Source organism: Odontesthes bonariensis, chromosome 22 (assembly GCF_027942865.1).
Source record: "Odontesthes bonariensis isolate fOdoBon6 chromosome 22, fOdoBon6.hap1, whole genome shotgun sequence".
Taxonomy (NCBI): domain Eukaryota; kingdom Metazoa; phylum Chordata; class Actinopteri; order Atheriniformes; family Atherinopsidae; genus Odontesthes; species Odontesthes bonariensis.
The window spans coordinates 31,050,404-31,073,658 of record NC_134527.1 but is presented as its reverse complement, the minus strand read 5'-3'; the positions used below and the strand labels follow the sequence as shown (position 1 = coordinate 31,073,658).

Genomic DNA, 23,255 nt, shown 5'->3' with positions numbered 1-23,255 from the left:
GTATTCGGTTGTTGAAATTTTAGCTAAACTCCTCTGAGCTGAGGGCTCACAACCCTGGTGTTTTCCGTGGCCTTGTCGACTTGGTGGCATCGCTGGATGAGGTGTTTGAGGAGCACCTAAGAACTGCCATTGTTTTTAAGGGCACGTCTCAAAGCATGCTAGCGCTCATCAGGGGACATATCATGGAGGAGGTCGAGTCTGATGATTTCGTTGCCATCCAAGCAGATGAGACCACCAACGTGTCAACACAGACGCAGCTGGTGCTTGTGCTGAGGTACATTGACTCAAACCATGAAGTGCAGGAGCGTTTCTTTGATTTTCTGCCTGTTGTGGATGCAACATCTGAGTCGATTTGGCAGTGTGCTTTTGGATAGACTGAACGGTCTATTCGTGGTCGATGCGCCAGTAGTTGCAATCTTCGCCGTCACAGAGGTGTCGCTGCTATATGAAGGTTACCGCTAACTACTCTACAACGAAAGTCGAAAAGAAAGCAATGCCACTGTCAAGAGCAGGAAGAGTAGCACTGTCATCAATGATGCTGTTGCAGTACCTGGACCATATTTGTTTCGTGAGCCAAGACAATTTGCTTAATAGAGGTGACGGTCTGAAGCCCCCAGCATCACCACTTCGTGTCTCTGACCTCTTCTTTGCTTTTACATATCTGTACCATAGCTTCTTCCACGCACTTTTACAAAACTCTCTTTCTTTTGCTAAAGTTCTGGCAATCTCTGTCCAGGAGTTCTGGGAGCTGATGTGGTCCTTATGTTGTTTTAGTGCAGTCGTACAGGTGCCTGTACAGACGCACTTCCTCGCCGAGCCTGATTTCAAATTGGTCCATCCGGTTTGTCCTTCTCCGCGTGCGCCAAGTTACAACTTTCGACTGGTGCACGACAACGCGTCGCTCACGGCGCGAGCGCCATGAAAAGGCAACTATAAATCTAGCTTAACGCGCTGTGACAGTTTGATAGAAGAAAGTCCGATGTTTAGGCAGAAAGTTTGGCAAATGTGATCGGGAGACCTGGAGCTGGCCTCTGCACTCTTACGTCGTCATCTCGGAAATCACCTGTAGTTCTAACATTCAACAATTCAGTTGCAGATGGTTTTATTAAAAAGAAATCCAGACAAACTTTGTGTTCTTTGTGTCTAGTGTTAGACAAGAGGCATTAAGCTAAGTTGATACCGTAGTATTTAACTTGGTGCTGGTTTTCATTACATCTGACAAATCAACTTCACTAATCTCAAAGGAATTTATGTCATGTTCATCAGAGATTTTAGTCTTCATAGAAGAAGTCATTAAATCTGTTTGCAACCTGTTAAGGGACAGAGATAATGTCTTCACCACCTTGATGCAACAGGTCCGATTAGTCGACTAATCGAAACAAAATCATCTGTGATTAGTCGACTATCAAAATAATCGTTTGTGGCAGCCCTGAAAGCTCCAATTGAACAATGTGAGATGTATGGTCAGGGATGGAAAACGATTTCAGATTTAAAGGTGAAAGAGGTTTAGACTGGCGGAATCCTGGACGGAACCAATGAGTTGAACGTGTTTTTCAGGAGGTTGAGTTTGGATCAACACTAAGCATCCTCCTCCCCTGCCTCCAGCAACACAGATCAAACACTCTACCTGTACCCATATCCTTCTGGTCCCAGCTCCACTTCAGGACACAATGAGGTGCTCCTCCTTCACCCTGAAGGTGAAGAAGAAGCTGGAGAGACTGAACCAGGTTGCAGGTTCATATGGACACAGCCCCAGGGTCCTGAAGGCCTTATGCAACAGTTTTGTGGGATTCTACATCACCTCTTTAACCTTGAGTCAAGAGAAAAAATATCCCATCTATCTGCACTCAGTGACTACAGACCAGTTGCCTTTACACCCACACATCATGAAAGTTTTAGGTGCCATTTATACTAATCTGTTTCTATATCGTTTCTATCGCGGATGCACTGTCCATTTACATTAAAATACTGGAATACGACTTCATAGGTGGAAGGATTCAAAGACGCCGGAGCCCACGTAAGCATTCGCATACGATGCTGATTTTAGCAGTTGTAAACGGTGAGAAACGCGGATCCGCAGTGCTGAGCTCTAGCTACTTGGCTTTTATGATGAGAACCCAGTCACTGCAGCAACGCAAGCCGTACATGGAGCGCCGCTTTTGGGTTAGACCGGGAAGAAGCAGCGCATGGTGGGACAATTTCGTGGACCAAGTTGTTGTCGCCGAAGAATGGCGCAAGAACTTTCGAATGTCCAGAGCAGCCCTGATAAATCTGTTAATACAAAGCAGTTGCGCATGCTCCAGATGCAAGGGCGATCACGTGATGTGATGGCTGATTAGTCATGTGACTAGCGAATCAGCCAATCCCCGTTTCAGCAACTTTGTGTGTAAATGTAAATAGTTTGCAAGACGCCGACATGAAGAAATGGTGAAATGTAAACAGAGCCTTAGAGGGACTGTTATTAGCATACCTCACTTGGCAAGTTAACACCTTTCAGGACCCAATACAATTTGCTTATTGCCCTAGTCTGGTTCAGCAAGTCCACTAACGGACAAAATTTGCCTTCTGTGGTTTGCCTCAGACATGAATATGAACATACAATCATTTTCTGATGCAATTTGATATGCTACACACTCATTTTGCAAGTAGAAAAAAAAAGACAATGACTCGTAAGTTCAGTGGCAATTTTAATAAATTAAATAACACAAACAACATTTTGATATGTATGTATATATGTATATATATATACATATACATATATACAGAATTTTAATTGTTGGTCAGTTAAATGTTGATCAAATGTAGATATTTTAGTCACCATAATTAACCACAACATATTGATTTATTGACATCAGTATTTAATCGATTGAATTGATTAATTTGACCCACTATGGATTTTAATGTTAATCAAACATCAGCTAATTTAAACAGAACTCTGTGTTGAATTAACAAGCCTATATTCAATATCTAAACCTCCTCACCTACCAAAAAAGCCTTGCAGTAACAATAAAACAAAATATAGGCGGCACATCATGTTTCCACGGGAACCATGCTTTGAGTTTGTCTGTTGAGACAAATGATGCGTAAAACATCCGTTTCATGTGAGCGTGCAAAGAAACCGAAGAAGAAAGACTGAGTTAACAAAGAAAAGTCAGAACAGCTGTCATAGTACCATCATCTCTGAGGGAAGCTTTAGGCTTTGTCAAGTAAGCTAATACCAAGAAAGTCTGGTGATGTTGAATTTGCTTCAAAGTACACCCCTCAGATATCCCACCCTCAGAGGTCAAGGCAGATGGCTGCTCTTTCTGTCTGCTTCTGTTGGAGGTCTCTTCACTGTTGCCCATTGACCCTTGACCTTCAGAGTGGAGGAATGATTGACAGTAAAGGTTCAATGCAATCTGTTGCTTTCCTTGGCTAGGCTATCCTTATATGAATACAGCTACAAAGCATTTTGCAGAATGGGTTTGATTTGGACTATAATGAATTGGGATGAATTAGGCTCTAATTGGATTACAATTATTCAGGTTATTGACTGATTTCATAGGACTTGTTTATTCACAGTTGAAAGTGCCTACAGATAAAACATATTGAGAACTGCCGCTATACAAATAAACTGATTTGAAGTGAAATGAAAACCGAATCTGTATGTCCAACAGGGAGAGTGTCCTTCACCCAGAAATGACTCTTTGGATCAGTTGTTCATACAAGCAGTAATGACCTGTAATCACATTCAAAGAATATGGAAACTTTATAAGAAATGATTTCTTACTAGTCTTATTTAATCACGCATACAATGACACTGCATATTTGAAAAGCTTGGGCAACTGAAAACATAGATGCACACAGTTGTGGGGAGTTGTAACAAACACAATTTGTAAAAGTCTGAGATATGACTTAAAGCAGTTCACCATAATGTATACAGTAGGTTCTTCTTTAAAGCACAAAATGCATCGTTCTGTAACATATCAATGTCTTCACCAAAGACAGAATGGTCTACATATTGAGAATGTGCTACTGTATACAAACACCGGTGCACTCACTGGTCTTCAAGACTTCTCACTACGCAGCAAGCTGGGCTACCTGGGAAGAAACTTTGGCCATCTGTGTTCTTACATGCAACACTTTTGGAACATCTAGAAAAAATTCATGATTGAAGTGTATTTGTTTACTGCTTAAATGCTATGGAGGTACAGTATTATAATAGTGCTGGCAAGCTCTGTAATTGCAAAGGGACGGGTAGGCCAAGGAAGACCTCCACTGCTGATGACAGATAAATCCTCACTATGGTCAAGATACGTCCTCAATTCAGGTCTGGTCAGCAGATCAGAAACAGTCTTCAGGAGGCAGGTCTGTCTTTGTCAGAGACTATTATCCGCAGAAGACTTCGTGAACAGAAATAAGAGCTTACACTGCAACATGCTAACCATAGTTAGCCACAAAAACAGGATGTGCAGATTACACTTTGCAAATAAAAAACTACTTAAAGGAGACTGCAGAATTCTGGAAAAAGGTGAGACCAAGATGAACCTGTGTCAGAGTGATGGCAAGAAGAAAGTGTGAAGAGGAAAAGGAACCGCCAAGATCCCGGGCATACCAGTTCATCTGTTAAACATGGTGGTGGGAATGTTATGGCTGCAACAGGTACTGACGCGCTTATGGAGACTGATGATGTAACTGCTGTGGCATTTAGAAACATCCAGTAAATGCCTCCAAACTCGATGGATGACACTTCATCCTGCAACAAGATAATGATCCCAAACATACAGCTAGGGCAACATGAGATGTTCTAAAGCTAAAAAAAATGGAAAATTCTTGAATGGCCAAGCAAGTCACCTGATTTAAATCGAATTGAGCATGCCTTCTATATGCTGAAGAAGAAACGCAAAGGGACAAGCCCCCTGGAACAAGCCCCCTGGAACAAGCAGGAGCTGAAGGTGGCTGCAGTAGAGGCTTGGCAGGGCATCACTGGAGAAGATGCTCAGCCCCTGGTGATGTCTAACAATCACCAACTTCAAGCAGTTATTGAATGTAAGGGATATGCAACAAAGTACTAAATATGAATGCTTTAATGCACCTACCATTGCTTTGTCCCAAACATTTTGGTGCCCTAAAATGAGGGAGACTTTGTATAAAAAGTGTTGTGATTTTACTACATGGTGGAACTGAAATGCATGAAAAGACTTTAAATCAAAGCGTGGAGTTTTAATCACGTCTGAATTTTTCAATTTAGAATTTTACACTGAGGAGCAGAGAGAAAAGTGTGACTAAACATTATGGAGGGCACTGCAGGTGGAAGCATAATTAACACCTAAGAAGCAGATTTTTTTTCCATTGCACAATTCTCTCACAGCTATGATATCCATTCAGCGGCAGGATACTGGAACAGACAGTTACTCCATAGTGTAGTGCACTGATTAATAAAAAATATCTCTATTTTTTACCTCATCAAATGCAGGTAATGAGCTTATTTATAATGTACTAGTACATAACTGTCCTGGCTGATAAACTGATAAAGTGATGTGTATTTTTTAAGATTTAGTGAGACAGCCTATAACCAAACAGATAAGTGACTAGTTAAATGAAACAGCTGAAAATGAAACCTTAACATGTTTGTCATTCTATCACAGCATGTAAGGATAGCATGCACCTCGATCCTTTAAAATATCAGAATGTTATATATAGCCCAGTGTGTAATGTTATTTTCCCTTAAGCATACTAAACAAAAAGGCACCAATTATATATTTTACTCTGAATCATATTGTTAACTGTTGCTGCATACTAGCATATGGCACTTTACTTGCAACACATGACCACATTTGTACATTTGTTATTTTTTTTTATAAAACTCTTTATTCACTACATCACTAAAATAAGTCTTATCTTATCTTTAGAAGTCTTTACACTGCAGTAATAAAGTGAAGTAATATTTTAATGGTGAGGATTTATTTTTTCGCCTTTCAACATAAAGGATTTGAAGCTATTTCTTTATACTTTACACATCAGTTAGATCTGGTTAGAGAGTAGGGCTTGATGGTTTCATTTGCAGGTCATTATTTGGAGATGTTGAGTTAGTCTTGCTGCTGTTCGAAGCCCGAGGGGCTGGAGTGCTATCTGCAGTGAGTAAGGGTGTGTCTCCCCCCTGAGGCTCATTGGGTTCACTCACCAGCATGCCACTGAAGTAATGCAGCACATGGCAAGAGGCTCTTTTGGTTCTGCAGTCACTAGTATTGTTGTCTGGATTAATTCATTTCTTAAGTAATGGTGAGAAACTGTGGATGGTAGCTGTGATGTTGTGATCATTTATGATTCGATAGTTCAAATTTTGCATATTAAGCACTGGGCTGGACAGAAAGCTGTGTGCCACATGGCCATAATAGCGTTGGGAAAAGCTCCTTATTTGTTCGACCCTTGTGGACATGTGAGGCTGACTTCTTTTTGCCAGCAGCAGGAGGTGGTCCTCTTGAACAGAGGGGCTTAAAGCCACTGAGGGGACAGAGATTGCCAAGCTGGATAGGGAGGCTGATATTTCTGATGCAGGAGAGCCTGGAGATGTGGGAGCAGGCTGTGACTCTGGGGACAGCTGAGTCAGATTTCTCATGGCAGACACAAACCTGCAGAAACACAATAAGAACAGAAACACGGTAGCTGCAGCATTAGAACTATGAACACAGATGATTTAAGAGTGTTAGCAGGATTACACAATCAAACTTATCGCACAACAACTAATAATCACTGTATCACCCTGTAGGAATGACAGACTGCAAATTTAGGTACGATGCATAAAACATTTTTTATTTTTCTTTCCACAATCACTTTGTGCACCCTCAGGATGGGGGGTTGGGTCAAAGAGAAGTTTTGTTTGTAATCTGTTGGCTTCTTTAGCCAGGCAAATTTTTTTAAAGGGACACTATGTAATAAATTAAGTCATTTATTAGCTCAAATCAACATATTCATTCATAAATTAGTCCTCATTGTTGTAAAATTATCTCTGTCAACAATCTCACTTATCCTCCTGAGTGAAGAATAACTTGTCTGTATCTACATAGAGCGGGCGAGTTCTATGGAGGCTGCCATGTCCTTCCGGTCTATGAAAAACGACGAAGTGCCGAGAGGGACATAAAGCACTTCGAATCGCGTTTTCCCCAACGCCAGGCCTGCAAGCGGAAATGACGTCATTTTGACGTCACGTCCGCCGAATGGCTTATTACAGCCGCTAATGCTAAATAGATTTTATCTGGTAAATTATCCCACTAATAATGCATTGATTATTACCAAACTTCTGCCGTAGTACACATAGGCTCTTAACTCACAAAACGAGGCATTAGAAAGTTTGTAAGTTTACCGGGAGTTTATTTAAAAGAACACTTTCCAGATAGCAACTACACACTGCTGCTAACGCTACCGGTGCGTCGACGTCACTTCCGGTAACTCCCGGAATATGACTAATTGCATTGCTTGCACACCAAAGGCTATGTCAACTTCTGTTATCTGACATGTTATCTGTCATCTGTATTTATAGTGTTATTGTATCTGTGTTATGTAATCCTTTGTACTGTGTGTCTTGATGTCTTTTTGTTTGTATGGACCTTGAGTCTGAAGCTATAGCTTCTTGAATCTTGACACATACCGCCTGCCGTAGTTCAAGAAGTTGCAACACACATTTGAAAACGCGAGGCGCTAGAGAGCAAATTCATTCGACTTTGCAAAATAAAATTGCACCACTAGATGGGGGAAGAAATTACAAAGTGTCCCTTTAATTGGCTCAGTATGAATTGGACCAATTTGGAATCTAATTAATTTGATTTGATTGGATTATGATTGTCTTAGACTGGATTGGGTTGAATTCACCTGTCGATTCTCATTAGCTGCACTCATTGGCAAACTGGGTAGGACTTTCTGCCACAGCACTAATAGTTTGCATCTTATTTGAAAAACAGAGACTACCTTGTGTCTATAGGTACTGGAAAAAAATGTCATGTGGAGTACCTAAGGTTCAACTTTAGGGAGTCTTTTATTCAATATTTACATGCTCTCATTGGCTCAAATAATACAAAGCATCTAAATATACTACCACAGTTATGCGGATGACACACACATATATATTCCCATATTACCCGGACACTATATTCTCCTACAAACACTTAATAATTGCCTTGAAAAAATAAACAACGGGATGAATTTCCCTCATTTAAACAAAGACAAAACAGAGGTCATTGTCTTTGGAGCCAATGAAGAATGGTTAAAAATCTGTGTTCAACTGCAATATCTAATGTTGTTATTAGGCGCCTGCGCACGCAGCGACCGGCAGCTTGTAGTGTGTTTGACAGTCTTTGTTGGTTTGTTCTGTTCGTTTTGTTTTTTTACAAAGTGTTTATTTTCGCCAGTAAACGTAAATAACTTAACCATCACTCGTCTTAAGACTAAACAGCATGCCGAGATGGAGTGGGGTGTTGTTTTCGCACTAGTTGTACTATGGGCTTGTCTGGGAGCAGGCTGGTACACTACGACAAACCCTACTCGGATTGTATACTCCAGAGACTTTCTACTGAGTTCTAAAGTGTCCGCGGACGCTGGGCCACCTCCGGACCTGCTGTTTCCCAACATCACAGAACTCTACGCTGACAGTACAAATGAAAACCTTTCCAGCTCATCGCGCCGCAGAAACAGGAAGCGAGGAAGGAGAGGCGGGGTACGGCAGCGATCGGTCCTTGGCACGCATCCCTCTGCCTTCAATCATCTTAGCCAACGCGCAATCGCTACGGAATAAAACAGACGATCTGCAAGCTCTTGTTCGCTACCAACATGAGTACAAATATGCGTGTATCCTCGCCCTGACTGAAACTTGGTTAGGGGAGAAGGATACTGACGGCGACCTGGCGATCGATGGCTTTGGGCTGCCATTGCGCACGGACCGGGATGCCTCAACTACCGGCAAGACGCGTTGAGGCGGTGTCTGTCTATACATAAACGAGCACTGGTGTAAAACAACACTAGTTAGAGAACAACTGTGTACAAAGGACATTGAACTACTCTCCGTTTCCATGCGCCCCTTCTACCTGCCCCGGGAATTTCCCCAGATATTCGTGACTGTTGTTTACATCCACCCGAAAGCCAATGAAAGCTCCACATTGGATTTAATCCAACAGTCGGTGAACAAACTACAGGCACTCTCTCCCGACGCCCCCAACCTGATCCTGGGCGACTTCAACCACTGCTCGTTGGATAAAGTGCTCAAGTGTTTTTATAAATATCTACGCTGCACCACCAGAAAAGGCAAGATTTTGGACCAGTGCTTTGGTTCTATCAAAGGTGCTTATGACTCTATCCCTCTCCCTCCTCTGGGCTCTGCTGATCACAACGCTGTGCACCTCATCCCAGCCTATCGCACATGCCTGCAGAGGGGGAAGGTGACCACTAAAACAGTAAAAGTGTGGACGGAGGAGGCTAAACTGACCCTTCAGGGGTGTCTGGACTGCACTGTGTGGGAGGAGTTTATTCAGTCATCCCAAAACATAAGTGAGCTCACTGATGTAGTCAGCTCATGGGTGACTTACTGTGAGGACACTGTCATCCCCACCAAAGTTGTCAAAACATTCCCCAATAACAAGCCCTGGGTCACCAAACACTTGAAAACACTGTTAAACCTGAAAAAGAAAGCATTTAAGCTAAACAACACAATATAATTACACAACATCCAAAAATACATCAAACGTGAAATTAGAAGGGCCAAAATGGAATACAAACACAAAGTGGAGATGAAACTGAGCACCAATAGCCTAGGCTCAGCATGGGACTCTTTAAAAACTATGGTTGGGCTGAATGATAAAACTCCAAGTAAAATGGCTTTGGTGGGTTACCCAACAGACTCCATCCTAGCCCAGGAGTTAAACACTTTTTATTCACGTTTTGATACAAAATATGATTTTAAAAAAGACATTTTAGACCTTAAACATGACCTGCTTTCCACCACCCAGCCAGCAGCCTGTTTTTTCCTACAGAGTGTGGTTAAGACTTTTAAACACTGCAAACTGAAAACAAGCCCAGGACCAGACAATATCTCTAGTCATCTGCTCTCCTGCTGTGCAGAGCAACTAGGCCCTATTTTTAAACACATTTTTAATCTGTCTCTGGACCTTCAGACAGTGCCTGACTTATGGAAGCAATCCACGATAGTTCCCATTGCTAAAAACAAGCACCCTAAGACCCTCAATGACTTCAGGCCCATAGCCCTTACCTCTTTGGTAATGAAGTCATTTGAAAGACTGGTCAAAAAGAACATCATTTTAAAGACAAACCACCTGTTTGACCCCCTGCAATTTGCATATAGAACCAACAGGGGAGTTCAGGATGCTACCATAACCCTGCTGAATCTCATTCTTAAACACCCTGGGGGCTCAAAGACCCATGTCAGGACAATGTTTGTAGATTTTTCATCAGCCTTCAACACCATCCAGTCCCATCTTCTGGTGCAGAAGCTCATCCACCGCTTTCAACTGGACCCCTGCATCTCTGGCTGGGTCCTTGATTTCCTCACAAATCGTTCTCAGCGAATGAGAGTAAATGGTCACCATTCTGGATTATCCTTCTCATCTACAGGCTCTCCTCAAGGTTGTGTTTTATCCCCTCTCCTGTACATCCTCTACACTGACGACTGTCGTTCTGACACTGACAATCGCCACATCCTCAAGTTTGCGGACGACACAGTCATTGTCAGCCTGCTGGAGGATAATGAAACGACACATGGCCCCATCATGGATTATTTTGTAAATTGGTGTCAGGAAGCTATGTTGGAACTAAATGTGTCCAAAACCAAGGATATGTGCATTGATTTTAGACACAATACCTGCAACCCCACCACAACCAAGTTAAATGGACAGGACATTGAAATTGTTCAACAGTACAAATACCAAGGCTCTATTGACGACAAATTGACTTTTAACAGTAACACGGACTTGTTGTGCAAGAAAGGGCAACAGCGCTTGTATTGTCTCAGGAAGCTGGCATAGGTTCCATGTTGATAAGTCTCTAATGACTATGTTTTATAGATCCTTTATTGAATCCATACTCACCCATTCTGCCATCTGCTGGTATGCTTTTCTTAATGTGAAAAACAAAAATGCCATATCTAAGATCATCAGAGTAAGCAGTAACATAACCGGTGCTCAACAGAAAAGCTTGACTGCTTTATATGAAGAACAGGTAATCAGGAAGGCTGAATCTATTTTAGACAATTACACTCATCCTCTGCACAGTGAATTTCAGCTTTTACCCTCTGGTTCCCGTTTTAAATATCCACTAGCCCGGACAAACAGATACAAGCACTCTTTTATACCCTCCGCTGTTCAGCTGCTTAACTCCACTAAGAAATGCAGATAGCCATATGTCAGGTTGTGTATTTATTTATTTTCTAGGTAGGTCTAGTTTTTTATACTGTGTATCTCACTTCTTCATAGCATTTTTATCTTTAAATCTTACACCGTGCAACCCCCCCTAACCCATAAGATGTATTTATTCAATATAATTATTATTATTTTTATTCTTTTTATCTTTTACAAGTTTTATAATGTCTTGTGGAAGTATGTGAGTGTATGTGTGTGTACTACTGCTGCAAAACAATTGCCCAAGTTGGGACAAATAAAGTTGCTTACTTACATACTTACTTACTTACTTACCTACTTACATTATGGACTCAGACCTGGACTTCAACAGGCATACCAAGTCAGGTATGGTAAGTCTACGATCACCTGAAGAATATTTCAAGGCTTAATGTGTCAGAGTGATTTACAAGTCTTCAGTAAAAGTGATTACTATAAAAGTGTACTTATAGGTCTGCCTAGAAGATTGATCAGACAGCTGCAGTTTATTCAGACAGCGCTCCTCAAGTCTTCACCAAGACCAGAAAAGTGGATCCAGTCTTGTATAAAGTAATTGAAAGCAATACTTGAGTAAAAGTACAAGTATCTTACCAGAAAATGACTTTGGTAGAAGTTAAAGTCACCTTTTAAAATATTACTTGAGTAAAAGTCTTAAAGTACATGACATTTAAGTATCAAAAGTAAAAGTTTTTTTTTTTTTAAAGTGAGTGGTTATAATTTTGATTATAAATATTTATTGTGGCTTCCTTACAGTGAAATCATCATATACAGACACAGGAGAAAGAGGCTTAAACTTTTACAACATTAAAAATTTAACGTCTGCCATCATCAATGGTGACTCTCTCTCTCAACGTCCCTGTGTGTGATATGAACAAACTAGCATGAAGTTATTAACTGAAACTGAAAAGGTGTCAAAGTTATGAGAATTCGTTCTCGCTCTTCTTGGACTGAAGACGAGTCCTGCGATGCTAAGGAGCCTTTCACAGGCCGCTGAGGCAGGTAGAGGAGCGTTCAGCTTCACGGAAAGCTTGCACACCGCTGGGAAGGATTTCAGCAAGTCCATGTGATCCGCTGATCAGGCCAAGTATCCGTCCAGTGTTCTGGCACCACCTTGGGCTTGACACGACTGCAGAGCAGAGAAGAAGTCACCGTCATCAGATGAACTTTTGGCATCTGCTAGCTTAAGGGAGAGTTCTTCGATGTGTGGTCTGATGTAGTCAATTCCTGAAATAGTGACAATGAATCTATAAATTATAGATCTGATGCAACTCTCTAACATGTTAAAACGGTTCTTGATTCCCACTAGCAAGGCAAGTTTATATGTATAGCACATTTCAGCAACAAGTACTGACACAAAGTGCAAAAGTAACACATTTTGAAAAGAACATTTGAATATAATTTAAATTAATTAATTAATTAGGGTCACAGCTTTTCTCTGTTCTGGCAGAGAAAAGCTGTGACCCGACTGATGTCAGGACAGCTGAGTCGCTGCCCATCTTTGGCCGCAGGCTGAAAACCCACCTCTTCAGGAAACACTACCCTGATCCGCTCACTGAGGACATCACCTGTTTCGTCCTAGCTCCTTACGCACTTATTTGTTTTCTAAATGGTCTTCCCATTTGTCTCGGTACCTAACGTATCGCACTTACTCTAGCACTAGTTATGCTGTTAGCTGTTTGGGTTTTGGAGGAAATGCACTTGTGATTTCTTGTGACCTGAAGTTCTTTTGCCTACCGATGTGGAACACACTGATTGTAAGTCGCTTTGGATAAAAGCGTCTGCAAAATGACCGTAATGTGATGTAATGTAATGTAATTAAAGAGTTAAGGCAATGTAAAAGAAATACAAGAATAATTGTTACCTGTGAAGCATCCACTAGAGGCTTGCAGTACTTTAGTGACAACTTGACTTGCAAGATGTTGGTTGCCTTGGCAACTGGGCTCATGGCAGCAGAATACTCAGTGAGGAAGGCAAGTTCAGCTGGATTGAACCTATGATGAAAACAAAGACACAAAACCATTGTTTAAAATAACACAATCTATTTAATTGGATTCAACAAAATAATTGCTGGATGAGTAATTAAGTAAAAAAAATCTGTTTGTGAATCAGAAAGAATGTCTCAAAAAGAGTAATACATTTGCATCACAAAATCCATCCATTATCTGCCGCTTGTCCGGGGGTCGGGTCGCGGGGGCAGCAGCTTGAGCAGAGAAACCCAGACGTCCCTGTCCCCGGCCACTTCCTCCAGCTCTTCTGGGGGGACCCCGAGGCGTTCCCAGGCCAGCCGAGAAACATAGTCTCTCCAACATGTCCTGGGTCTTCCCCGGGGCCTCCTCCCAGTGGGATGGGCCCGGAACACCTCACCAGGGAGGCGTCCAGGAGGAATCCTAACCAGATGCCCGAGCCACCTCATCTGACTCCTCTGGATGCGGAGGAGCAGCGGTTCTACTCCGAGCCCCTCCTGGATGACCGAGCTTCTCACCCTATCTCTAAGGGAGAGCCCAGACACCCTGCGGAGGAAACTCATTTCGGCCGCTTGTATTCGCGATCTCGTTCTTTCGGTCACTACCCACAGCTCGTGACCATAGGTGAGGGTAGGAACATAGATTGACCGGTAAATCGAGAGCTTGGCCTTCTGGCTCAGCTCCTTCTTCACCACGACGGGCCGGTGCAGAGCCCGCATCACTGCAGACGCCGCACCGATCCGCCTGTCAATCTCCTGCTCCATTCGTCCCTCACTCGTGAACAAGACCCCGAGATACTTGAACTCCTCCACTTGGGGAAGGATCTCATTCCCAACCCGGAGAGAGCATTCCACCCTTTTCCGGCTGAGGACCATGGTCTCAGATTTGGAGGTGCTGATGGTCATCCCAGCCACTTCACACTCGGCTGCGAACCGCTCCAGTGAGAGCTGAAGGTCACGGCCCGACGACACCAACAGAACCACATCATCCGCAAAAAGCAGAGACCTGATTCTGAGGTTGCCAAAACGGACCCCCTCAACGCCCTGGCTGCGCCTAGAAATTCTGTCCATAAAAATTATGAACAGAATCGGTGACAAAAGGCAGCCCTGACGGAGTCCAACCCTCACAGGAAACATGTCCGACTTACTGCCGGCAATGCGGACCAGACTCTGACACCGGTCATACAGAGACCGAACAGCCCATATCAAGGAGTCCGGCACTCCATACTCCCGGAGCACCCCCCACAAGAGTCCCAGAGGGACACAGTCAAACGCCTTCTCCAAGTCCACAAAACACATGTAGACCGGTTGGGCGAGCTCCCATGCTCCCTCCAGGATCCTGCCGAGGGTATAGAGCTGGTCCACTGTTCCACGGCCAGGATGAAAACCACACTGCACCTTCTGAATCCGTCACAAAATCGTTCAACATTCATCCTCCTGAATTCATCACAAAATAGTTCAACAGAAAAAGTCAGACCTCACAATCGCTTGGCGCTATTTTCTTTCCCTTCGTATCACTGCCTGCTGCCGCCTGCCGACAGCCGCGCCTGTTACGGTGTTTGCTGCTCGGAAGCAGGGGACTGCTCGGTCTGCACTTCGGTCTGCACGGTTTACATAACCCGTAGTGATACGAAGGGAGAGAAAATAGCGCCAAGCGATTGTGAGGTCTGACTTTTTCTGTATGTACGATTTTGTGACGCAAATGTACTACTCTTTTGAACGCATATTGTTTTGAGAAGCAAAAAAAATGCTTTATTTTTGTGGCCCCAGCCAACTAGCCGGACTACCTTCATCAACGCCAGGCTGGAACTCGGCTCACAGGACGCAGCAGGGGGTAAGTCAGATTTATTAAATGATATTGCTAATATGGGATATCACACAGCTTCATCTCAAAAAGGCTTTAAATATCTACACATTGGCTAATCAGAAAAGTTAACTAGCACACGTTAGCCTGGCCATCACGTTAGCCAGATATCTGAACAGGCTTATGATAAGTAATTCATGTTGAATAACGTTGACATTATGGCTTCATTGAATGAAAATTAATTTAACCTACCTCGATGTGCTTCTTCGGGTTGGACGGGGAGTTTTTGAATGCCAATATTTCAGTCACTCTCGGTAGGAATAATCTTTCACTTCAACGTACAAAAATATTTCTTGCAAATACGGCCACGGGTGTGTAACGTTATCTTCACCACCACCACGGAGTTCACCAAGTTCGCCACTGTAGTCGAGATGACCGTCATCTGCTACCGGAGCGCTAACGTTAGCAGCAGAGCCTGCAGCAAGTGCTTCCATGATGGCATCCATGATGTGACAAGCGGGACTTCTTCTTCTTTGCGTTTGGCGGTTGACATGACAACAAACGTTCACGGCATTACGTCGCCAACTCAAATTTCTTCTGATTTTAATTTGTAGTAACAAGTAACGAAGATGGTTAGGAGAAATGTATTGGAGTAAAAGTACACATTTGATGTAGGAAATGTAGTGGAGTAAAAGTGAAAGTTGTCAGAAATATAAATAACGAAGTAAAGTACAGATATGTGAAAATTCTACTAAAGTACAGTAACAGAGTATTTGCACTTCGTTACATTACAACACGGAGTGGATCATATCACTCCAGTCCTGGAGTACATTGGCTTCCTCTCCATCAAACAAACGGATTTTAAAATATTGCCGTTGGTCTATAGAGCTTTAAATTGTTTGGTGTCCAAGCGCATCTCAGATTTTCTAGTACGTTATGAACCTTCAAGACCTGTCACGTTTTCAGTAACAGGTTTGCTTTCTGAGTTACAGTTAAATATAAACCACTGCATTTGATTAATTGATAAAAATTAAATTTAAGGGCTTTGATTATTAGCTTTCTCAGTTTCACTCTTGTAAATTTTGGTTTTAATGCTTTTACTACAATATAAAGGACTTTGAAGCCTGTGTGCTGTGAGAGATAATAAGAGTGGGGAGGAGATGATGTACGAATCACAACTTATTGCAAACAACATTTTCAAAAGTTTGAATGCTTTTTTGTTCACATCTGACAGCTGATGGATCATTTGGTGACATCCTCATAGCCATGTTCTTGGAATAAAAAGATTCCAAGACCACTTTGTTTGATACCGAGACAAGACAACTAAAGATGTGGTTGATAACTTGATGAGACTAAGGCTATGTACACACGTAGCCGGGTATTTTTAAAACCGAATATTTCCCCCCTCCGTTTATAAAATAATTTGTATCCACATTACTTCGTTTTCGAAAAAAAAACCTTCCACACATAACTGAACATCTGCGTTTTCACCTGTCTTGACAACCCAAATGCATTTGCTGTTTTGCGTAATCTGCCCTCGTCAGCTAAATAATAAAGTGTGCACGCAACTTTTTTGAGCACACTGACAGGTGATCACATGACAGTGGACTGCCTCTTGATATGAGGACGTAATAATTCCGACAGCGAGAGGAGTGAGGACCGGGACATGCGAAATTGTCACGCCATTCCTCTGGGAGTACGACTTGGGCGTGTAAAATCAAGGCAGTAAACAGCGCCTGCACAATAATAACCACCACAGTTCTCAAGGCATCCATGCTTCTTCAGTAAACAAAGGTCGCATGTTTGACGTCAGAGCAGATTTGTTGTTATTTTGGCGCATATTGTGATGTTCGAAAACGCAAAACTCCGGTTATCTCTGTCTACACACAGCTGCATAAACGGAGTTTTCAAAAATCTTCACTTTGCCTGGAGTTTTTAAAAACATTTGTTTACGATGCGTTTTTATGCATTTTCATGTGGATGACAGGTCCAAACGTAGAAAAATATATTCGTTTTAGCAGATACCCGGCTACGTGTGGATGGGGCCTAAGACCGACAGTCCAGTCTCAAGTACTACAGCCATTCTGCCCATCCATCTGGGAAGAGTTTCAAGACATCTAAACAATTTGGTATCCATTACTCAACAATAACAAAGCTCATTCACAGGTGGAAAATCATCTCAAAAGTGGATACTCCAGCAAGTTCCCTTTAAGTTCATACGGTTGAAAGCTCAGAGAAGTTGAAAAAAGAAAAAGAAAAGCTGAAGAGCTTTTTCACAGACTCTAAAAACCTTTAAAAAGACTTCTAAGTGCATGACTACAAAGTTTTAAAAAAAAGACTGAACAAATATGGCTCCAAAGGGTTCAGAGACTTTGGAATTAACTCAAGACTTTTTAAACTGATGAAGAACTAACAAAGGAATAGCACAAATGTCTATGAAAAATGTATGTCGTAAACTGTCCAATCATAAATAACTAAATGAAAACTACATATAAAAAGGTGAAATCATTAAAACCTTCTTCCAATTTGGATGTAAAAATCCTAAAATTAAAGCAGAGTATCTGCAATTTTAAGCTATGTTAAGCGTATAACTTTTCCTGGATACATTTTGGTAACCAGCTATAAAAACAAATGCTTATTTTTGGCTAATTCAAACCAATTGTGAACTGTTAAATTTACAGTCTTGTCAGTTTCATGCTCTTTGTTGTTTCCTATCACACAAATTTACAATGTATGAATTACCTTGAACTTTAAGGCAACTCCTGTTGGAGCTGGGTGTCTCTCTGCGATTCTCTGAATAAGCACTTAAGTCACTAGTGCCACCTGTGGCATTCAGACGACCCCGGACGCCTAGTGTGGCACGTTGGCTATTCTCCGCCAATGACATCACAGAGAATGACTCAGTGTCTGACAGAACACTCCAGTCATCACTCCAGCTGCAGAGACAGGAAGGGAGTTATTTAAATGGAGATATATTTCAGACACGCCTCTTGATCATAGTTGATATTGGTCAAATAAGAGTACTTTTTTCAGTTTGCTCACACTTCTCAAAAACCAAATTAATTTATTTTGTAGTTATTTCTAATTCATTGATGTATTTTTGTGGTTCGAATGCATATGTACCATATAATGGGGAGAGCATGGACATGTAAAACAACCTACCCTAATAACAACAAAGCAAATCAGGAACTTGATACAGGGTTATATTTTGAAATTTTTGTCCTTTCAGTCTCCACTTTTATTTGTGTTTATACAATTTACATAGTATATATTTATATACAGCGGGGAGAATAATGTTTGACACATAAACATTTTTTTTCAGTAAAGGTATTTCTAAGTGGGTTATTGACACGAAATTTGCTCCAGATGTTGCCCTCAAGCCAAATATTGAGTTCATACAAAGAAATCAGAAAATTTAAGTAAACAAGTTGAGTTAAAACAAATAAAGTGAAATGACACGGGGAATAAGTATTGAAAACATTTATTTTAATACTTTGTAGAAAAGCTTTTGTTGGAAAAGACAGCTTCTCGACGCCTCCCGTATGGAAAGACCAGTCGCCTGCATTGCTCAAGAGTGATTCTGGTCCATTCTTCCACACAAACTGTCTTCAAATCTTGAAGGTTCTTGGGGCCTCTTTTATGAACTTTGATCTTCAGTTCTCTCCATAGATTTTCAGTTGGATTTAAGGTGGGTGATTGACTGGGCCATTCTAGCAACTTGATTTTCTTTCTTTAAAACTAATTTATTGATTCTTTGGCCTTGTGCTTGGGATCATTGGGCCTCATGCAAGAGCCTTTCGTACAAACAGATTTGTTCTTAAGTCGTGCGTACGAGTGATTTAAGAGAATTTGCGCATTCACCAATCTTTTCGTATTTTAAGTTTTCTTTCAGGTACGAACAGAATTTACGAGTGATCCAGAGCTGTCGTAGGAGTTTCGTAAAATAGTCCGCTGTTATTCAAATCAAGTTTGCTTGACTAATGGATTGTATATTTATTTACTTTGAAGCAAACATAAATAATATATACATTATACCCCATAATGATGCTGACATTATTCTGTTTGACTTAAATTATGCACTAATTGAAGGTTAATTTGACTCTGTATATAACAAGGTCAATGGGAAGTGTAACCATCGGCTGACTTGCTACTTTTGGATGCCTTTGTGTGTCAGGCTCAGCTCAGACCGTGTAGATGTCCTGCGGAGACAGACGAATGGCTGACATTGCGACTTAGATTCCCAAGGACTGTGCTGCTGCAGATATGCAGCTTGCTAGAGCCACAACTCCAGAGAGAAACACGTCAATCAAACCCAATTCCACCACACATCCAGGTCCTCACCACTCTTGGATTTTTGGCCACTGGAACCTTTCAGAGGGAGATTGGAGACAGATCGGGGGTGTCCCAGTCCTCTGTGAGTCGTGCGCTCCCCTTGGTCATCAAAGCTCTCATCAGTTTATCACCCATGGTACATCAGATTCCCATACACCGCTGTCCAACAAGTACAAATTAAGAGGGACTTTCATGCCGTGGCTGGACTGCCAATCATAATTGGAGCACGAGACATATATACGCATCAAAGCACCGTGCTGTTGTGGAGCGCACTGAGCTGAAGGCCAGGTGGGTGTGTCTCGATACAGTGGGGGGCAAACTGCTCTATAGCCCAGAGAAGTTTTGCACGATATTGCCATGAACGAGGGTCTTCCACTACCTGAACCAGCCCAGGCAGACCAAGGTCAAGGTCCCGTTTATTTATAGAGCACCTTACAACAACCTGGGTTGACCAAATTGCTTTACATAAATAAATAACAATAAAATCCAACAGGTAAATTTAACAAAGAATTTAAGCAAAACATAAAAACAATCGACACACAAAGACAACATTCGTTTCACCCAGGTCCGAAAGCCTGGGTGTGGTGTGGTGCCAGAAGACCCCCCTCATGGACCGCCCCATCAAAGAGCCATCATGATGAGGCAACAACTGATTGCACGGCTTTAGTTACAGTCATAGAGCGCCTGGCCATGGCGAGACATTTTTTTTTTTTTTTAAGCCATTTTCGTATCAAACCTTCTTTATTTCAGTGATATTACGAACTACAGATGACACGGAATTAACAGCACTCGTAATTGCTTCCCATTTCTTGGCTTTAGCAGGTCCCGTAATTCCACTGCTGACACTGCTAAAAATGACAGATTTTCCTTTCTGGATCTCTGAAAGCAGAACTTCAGTCTCAGAGCCCGCAAAGTTGTTCTTTTTGTGCCTTGATGCCGTTTTCATAACTCAACACTCAACGCTTCCTGGCACAGGAGAGAGGAAGCACAGCCTTATATGGTATTATTTTGGGTGTGGAGGATGCAAATTTACTATCCTCGTGCACGTGCACTTAAATACGCACAGGTGGCATTCATCATTTACGCAGGTCGTTTACACACTTTTTCCGAAGTTAAGAGCGCTTCTTGAATCTTACGTGGCGTGTTCGTACGAGACCTTACGAAAAAAGTGAGAGAAATTTAAAATAAAAATATGAAAATGTTCTTGCTTGAGGCCCATTGTCTTGCTGAAATGTTCACTCTCTTTTCATTTTTCAGCTTTCTAGTAGATGGCAGCAGATTTTTATCGAGAATGTCCTGGTACATTTCTCCATTCATCCTGCCTTTAATAATATGAAGTCTGTCAGTACAATTTGCTGAAAAGCATCCCCACACCATGATGCTTCCACCCCCAAACGTGTAAACGAGTGTAGAATGACAGCCAAAAAGTTCAATTTTGGTTTCATCTCACCATAGTCTCCCAGTAATCCCCAGGCTTCTCCAAATGTTGTTTTGCAAACTTTAAAGGAGCCTCAACGTGCTTTATATTCAGCAACGGAGTCTTGCATTCAGTGCATTGCTTATGGTTTTTTATGGTACTTCTATTTACCTACTGATGCAAGGTCTTTTTGAAGTTTGCCCGAGTGGTTCTTGGCTCTTGGAGAACTCTTCTGATTAATTTTTGGACTCTTTAGTCAGAAATCTTACATGGAGCACCTGATTGTGCTCGGTTTGAAATTATGCTCTTTCCATTTCCAGATAATGGCCCCCACAGTCCTCACAGGAACATTCAGAATTCTGGAAATCCGCCTCTGGAAACCAATGCCATCTGAATGTTTTTCAACAATAAGATTACTAAGGTCTTGGAAGAGCTCTTTGCTTTTACCTATTAATAAATCTTTCCTGCATGACTCCTGGGTAATGACAAGCCTTTATAGGCCATCAATTAGGATTAAACCAGCTGATATCAATTAGCACTGATAGGGGGCAGGATTTCTCTCTCCATACTGACAGATTTCAGGTGATTCCCTGGCTTTCTATGCCATTTTGCACCTTATCATCATGTGTTTAATACTTGTTTCCTGTCATTTCACTTTACTACACATAACTCAATTTATGGACTTAAATGTTTCGATGTCTTTGTATGAATGGAATACTTGAGTTGATATTGACGTGGTGAAAATTTTGTGTTAATTGACCCATTAGAAATACCTTGAAAAAAATATTAGTGTCAAATACGTATTCTCCCAGCTGTATGCAAAGTCTGTTGTCTCATTGTTGAGGGAGCTGGGTGTAAGTGGACAGAGTGTGAGGAAAATATTGAAGGAAATGTCAGATAACGCAGTAAAGTCCAGTCAGTGGATTTGGATTTTAAGAAGCAATAGTAGCTGGGGGCCCAGCAGGGGGAGCACTTAGGTTAAACAGACTCTTGGGAGAAGCAAGGAAGAAATACAGGATATATCTAAGTGGAGGGTGTGGCCCGTGTGAGCCTTTAGAAACCAGGCGGCCATTTCAGGTGAGTTGGCCTGTTTGGCTTTGTTTTTGCTGGCATTTTTAGTGACTGTAGGACTGTTTAGGTGAGTTTGTCTGCTGAATCTGCTAGTGTGTCTTGTCCTGCCTCCACCTCTGACACCCTCTTTACTTTCATTACCCCTACCTGAACCAGGGTTTGAATCCCCAACCCGCTATGACTGGTGTGCAGTTGGTGAGAGGCTGGGGTAGCTGATAATAATGCTGCTTGTGGAAGAAAAGATGGTGGTTGTGGTGTGAGGAGCAGTGATGGCTGGCATTAGGGAAGTGACTCTGGGACGCCATTGATCACTGTCTAGCAACACACCAATAACTCAGTCCAAAAAGCATAACTAAAAACCCAGATCCTGACAATTACAATAGTTCCTTTAATCCATTTATCTTGTTACTGTCTAAAATCTCATGTTTTCTGTTGAAAATATATACTGTTTATTTATATGATTAATATATCATATAATGATACCGAGTTTCTAACATTACAAATTGATGGTAATCTGGTATATATCTATATGTATATATTTATATCAGGCCAGTGATCACTCTCTAGCCTCCTGGAGGTGTCGTGGGCCCAACTAGACGAAACACTGATGAAAGGAGGTTCCCATCTGATGACCCCAATGATATGTTGGTCAGCACTGCTCACTGGTCTATATAGGGATTATAGGGATCAGGAGGTTCTTTATTAGGTACTGAGCCAGTATTAGAAGGTTAATTGTTGAATTTATGGAATTATTCACTGATTATGATTACAATTGGCATGTATATAAATATATACATATAGATATATACCAGATTACCATCAATTTGTAATGTTAGAAACTCTGTATCATTATATGATATATTAATCATATAAATAAACAGTACATATTTTGAACAGAAAACATGAGATTTTAGACAGTAACAAGATAAATGGATTAAAGGAACTATTGTAATTGTCAGGATCTGGGTTTTTAGTTTTTGTTTTTTGGACTGAGTTATTGGTGTTGTTTTTATTCAGGACTTTGTGTTTCCTTTATTAGATCAGTCTTTGTTTCATTTTGGTTCTGTTCTCCTGGTATTTAGTTGTTTAATTTATCCTTGTGTATTCTTTGTTTAATTTTCAGGTTAGTGTGCTCTCCCTCGCCCCCTGTGTTCTGCCATCTCTCTCTCTCTCTCTCTCTCTCTCTCTCTCTCTCTCTCTCTCTCTCTCTCTCTCTCTCTCTCTCTCTCTCTCTCTCTCTCTCTCTCTCTCTCTCTCTCCTCAGTCTGTCTCCTGCCCTCTGCTCTTATTCAC

General features: G+C 41.6%; 1 protein-coding gene across 3 annotated transcripts in view; it reads right to left on the bottom strand.

Moving 5' to 3' along the window:
• Positions 1 to 2,782: 2,782 nt before the first annotated feature.
• Positions 2,783 to 23,255, bottom strand: part of nrg1 (neuregulin 1) — an 86,815-nt gene continuing 66,342 nt past the window's right edge. For 2 of the 3 annotated variants that reach the window (XM_075456048.1, XM_075456049.1), the window contains one exon: positions 2,783 to 6,611. In XM_075456048.1, coding sequence (XP_075312163.1) covers positions 6,245 to 6,611 — 367 coding nt within the window. In that variant the 3' untranslated portion in view covers positions 2,783 to 6,244. Of the gene's footprint in view, positions 6,612 to 17,884; positions 18,079 to 23,255 lie in introns of all 3 variants that reach the window. The other variant, XM_075456050.1, reaches the window with a different exon arrangement.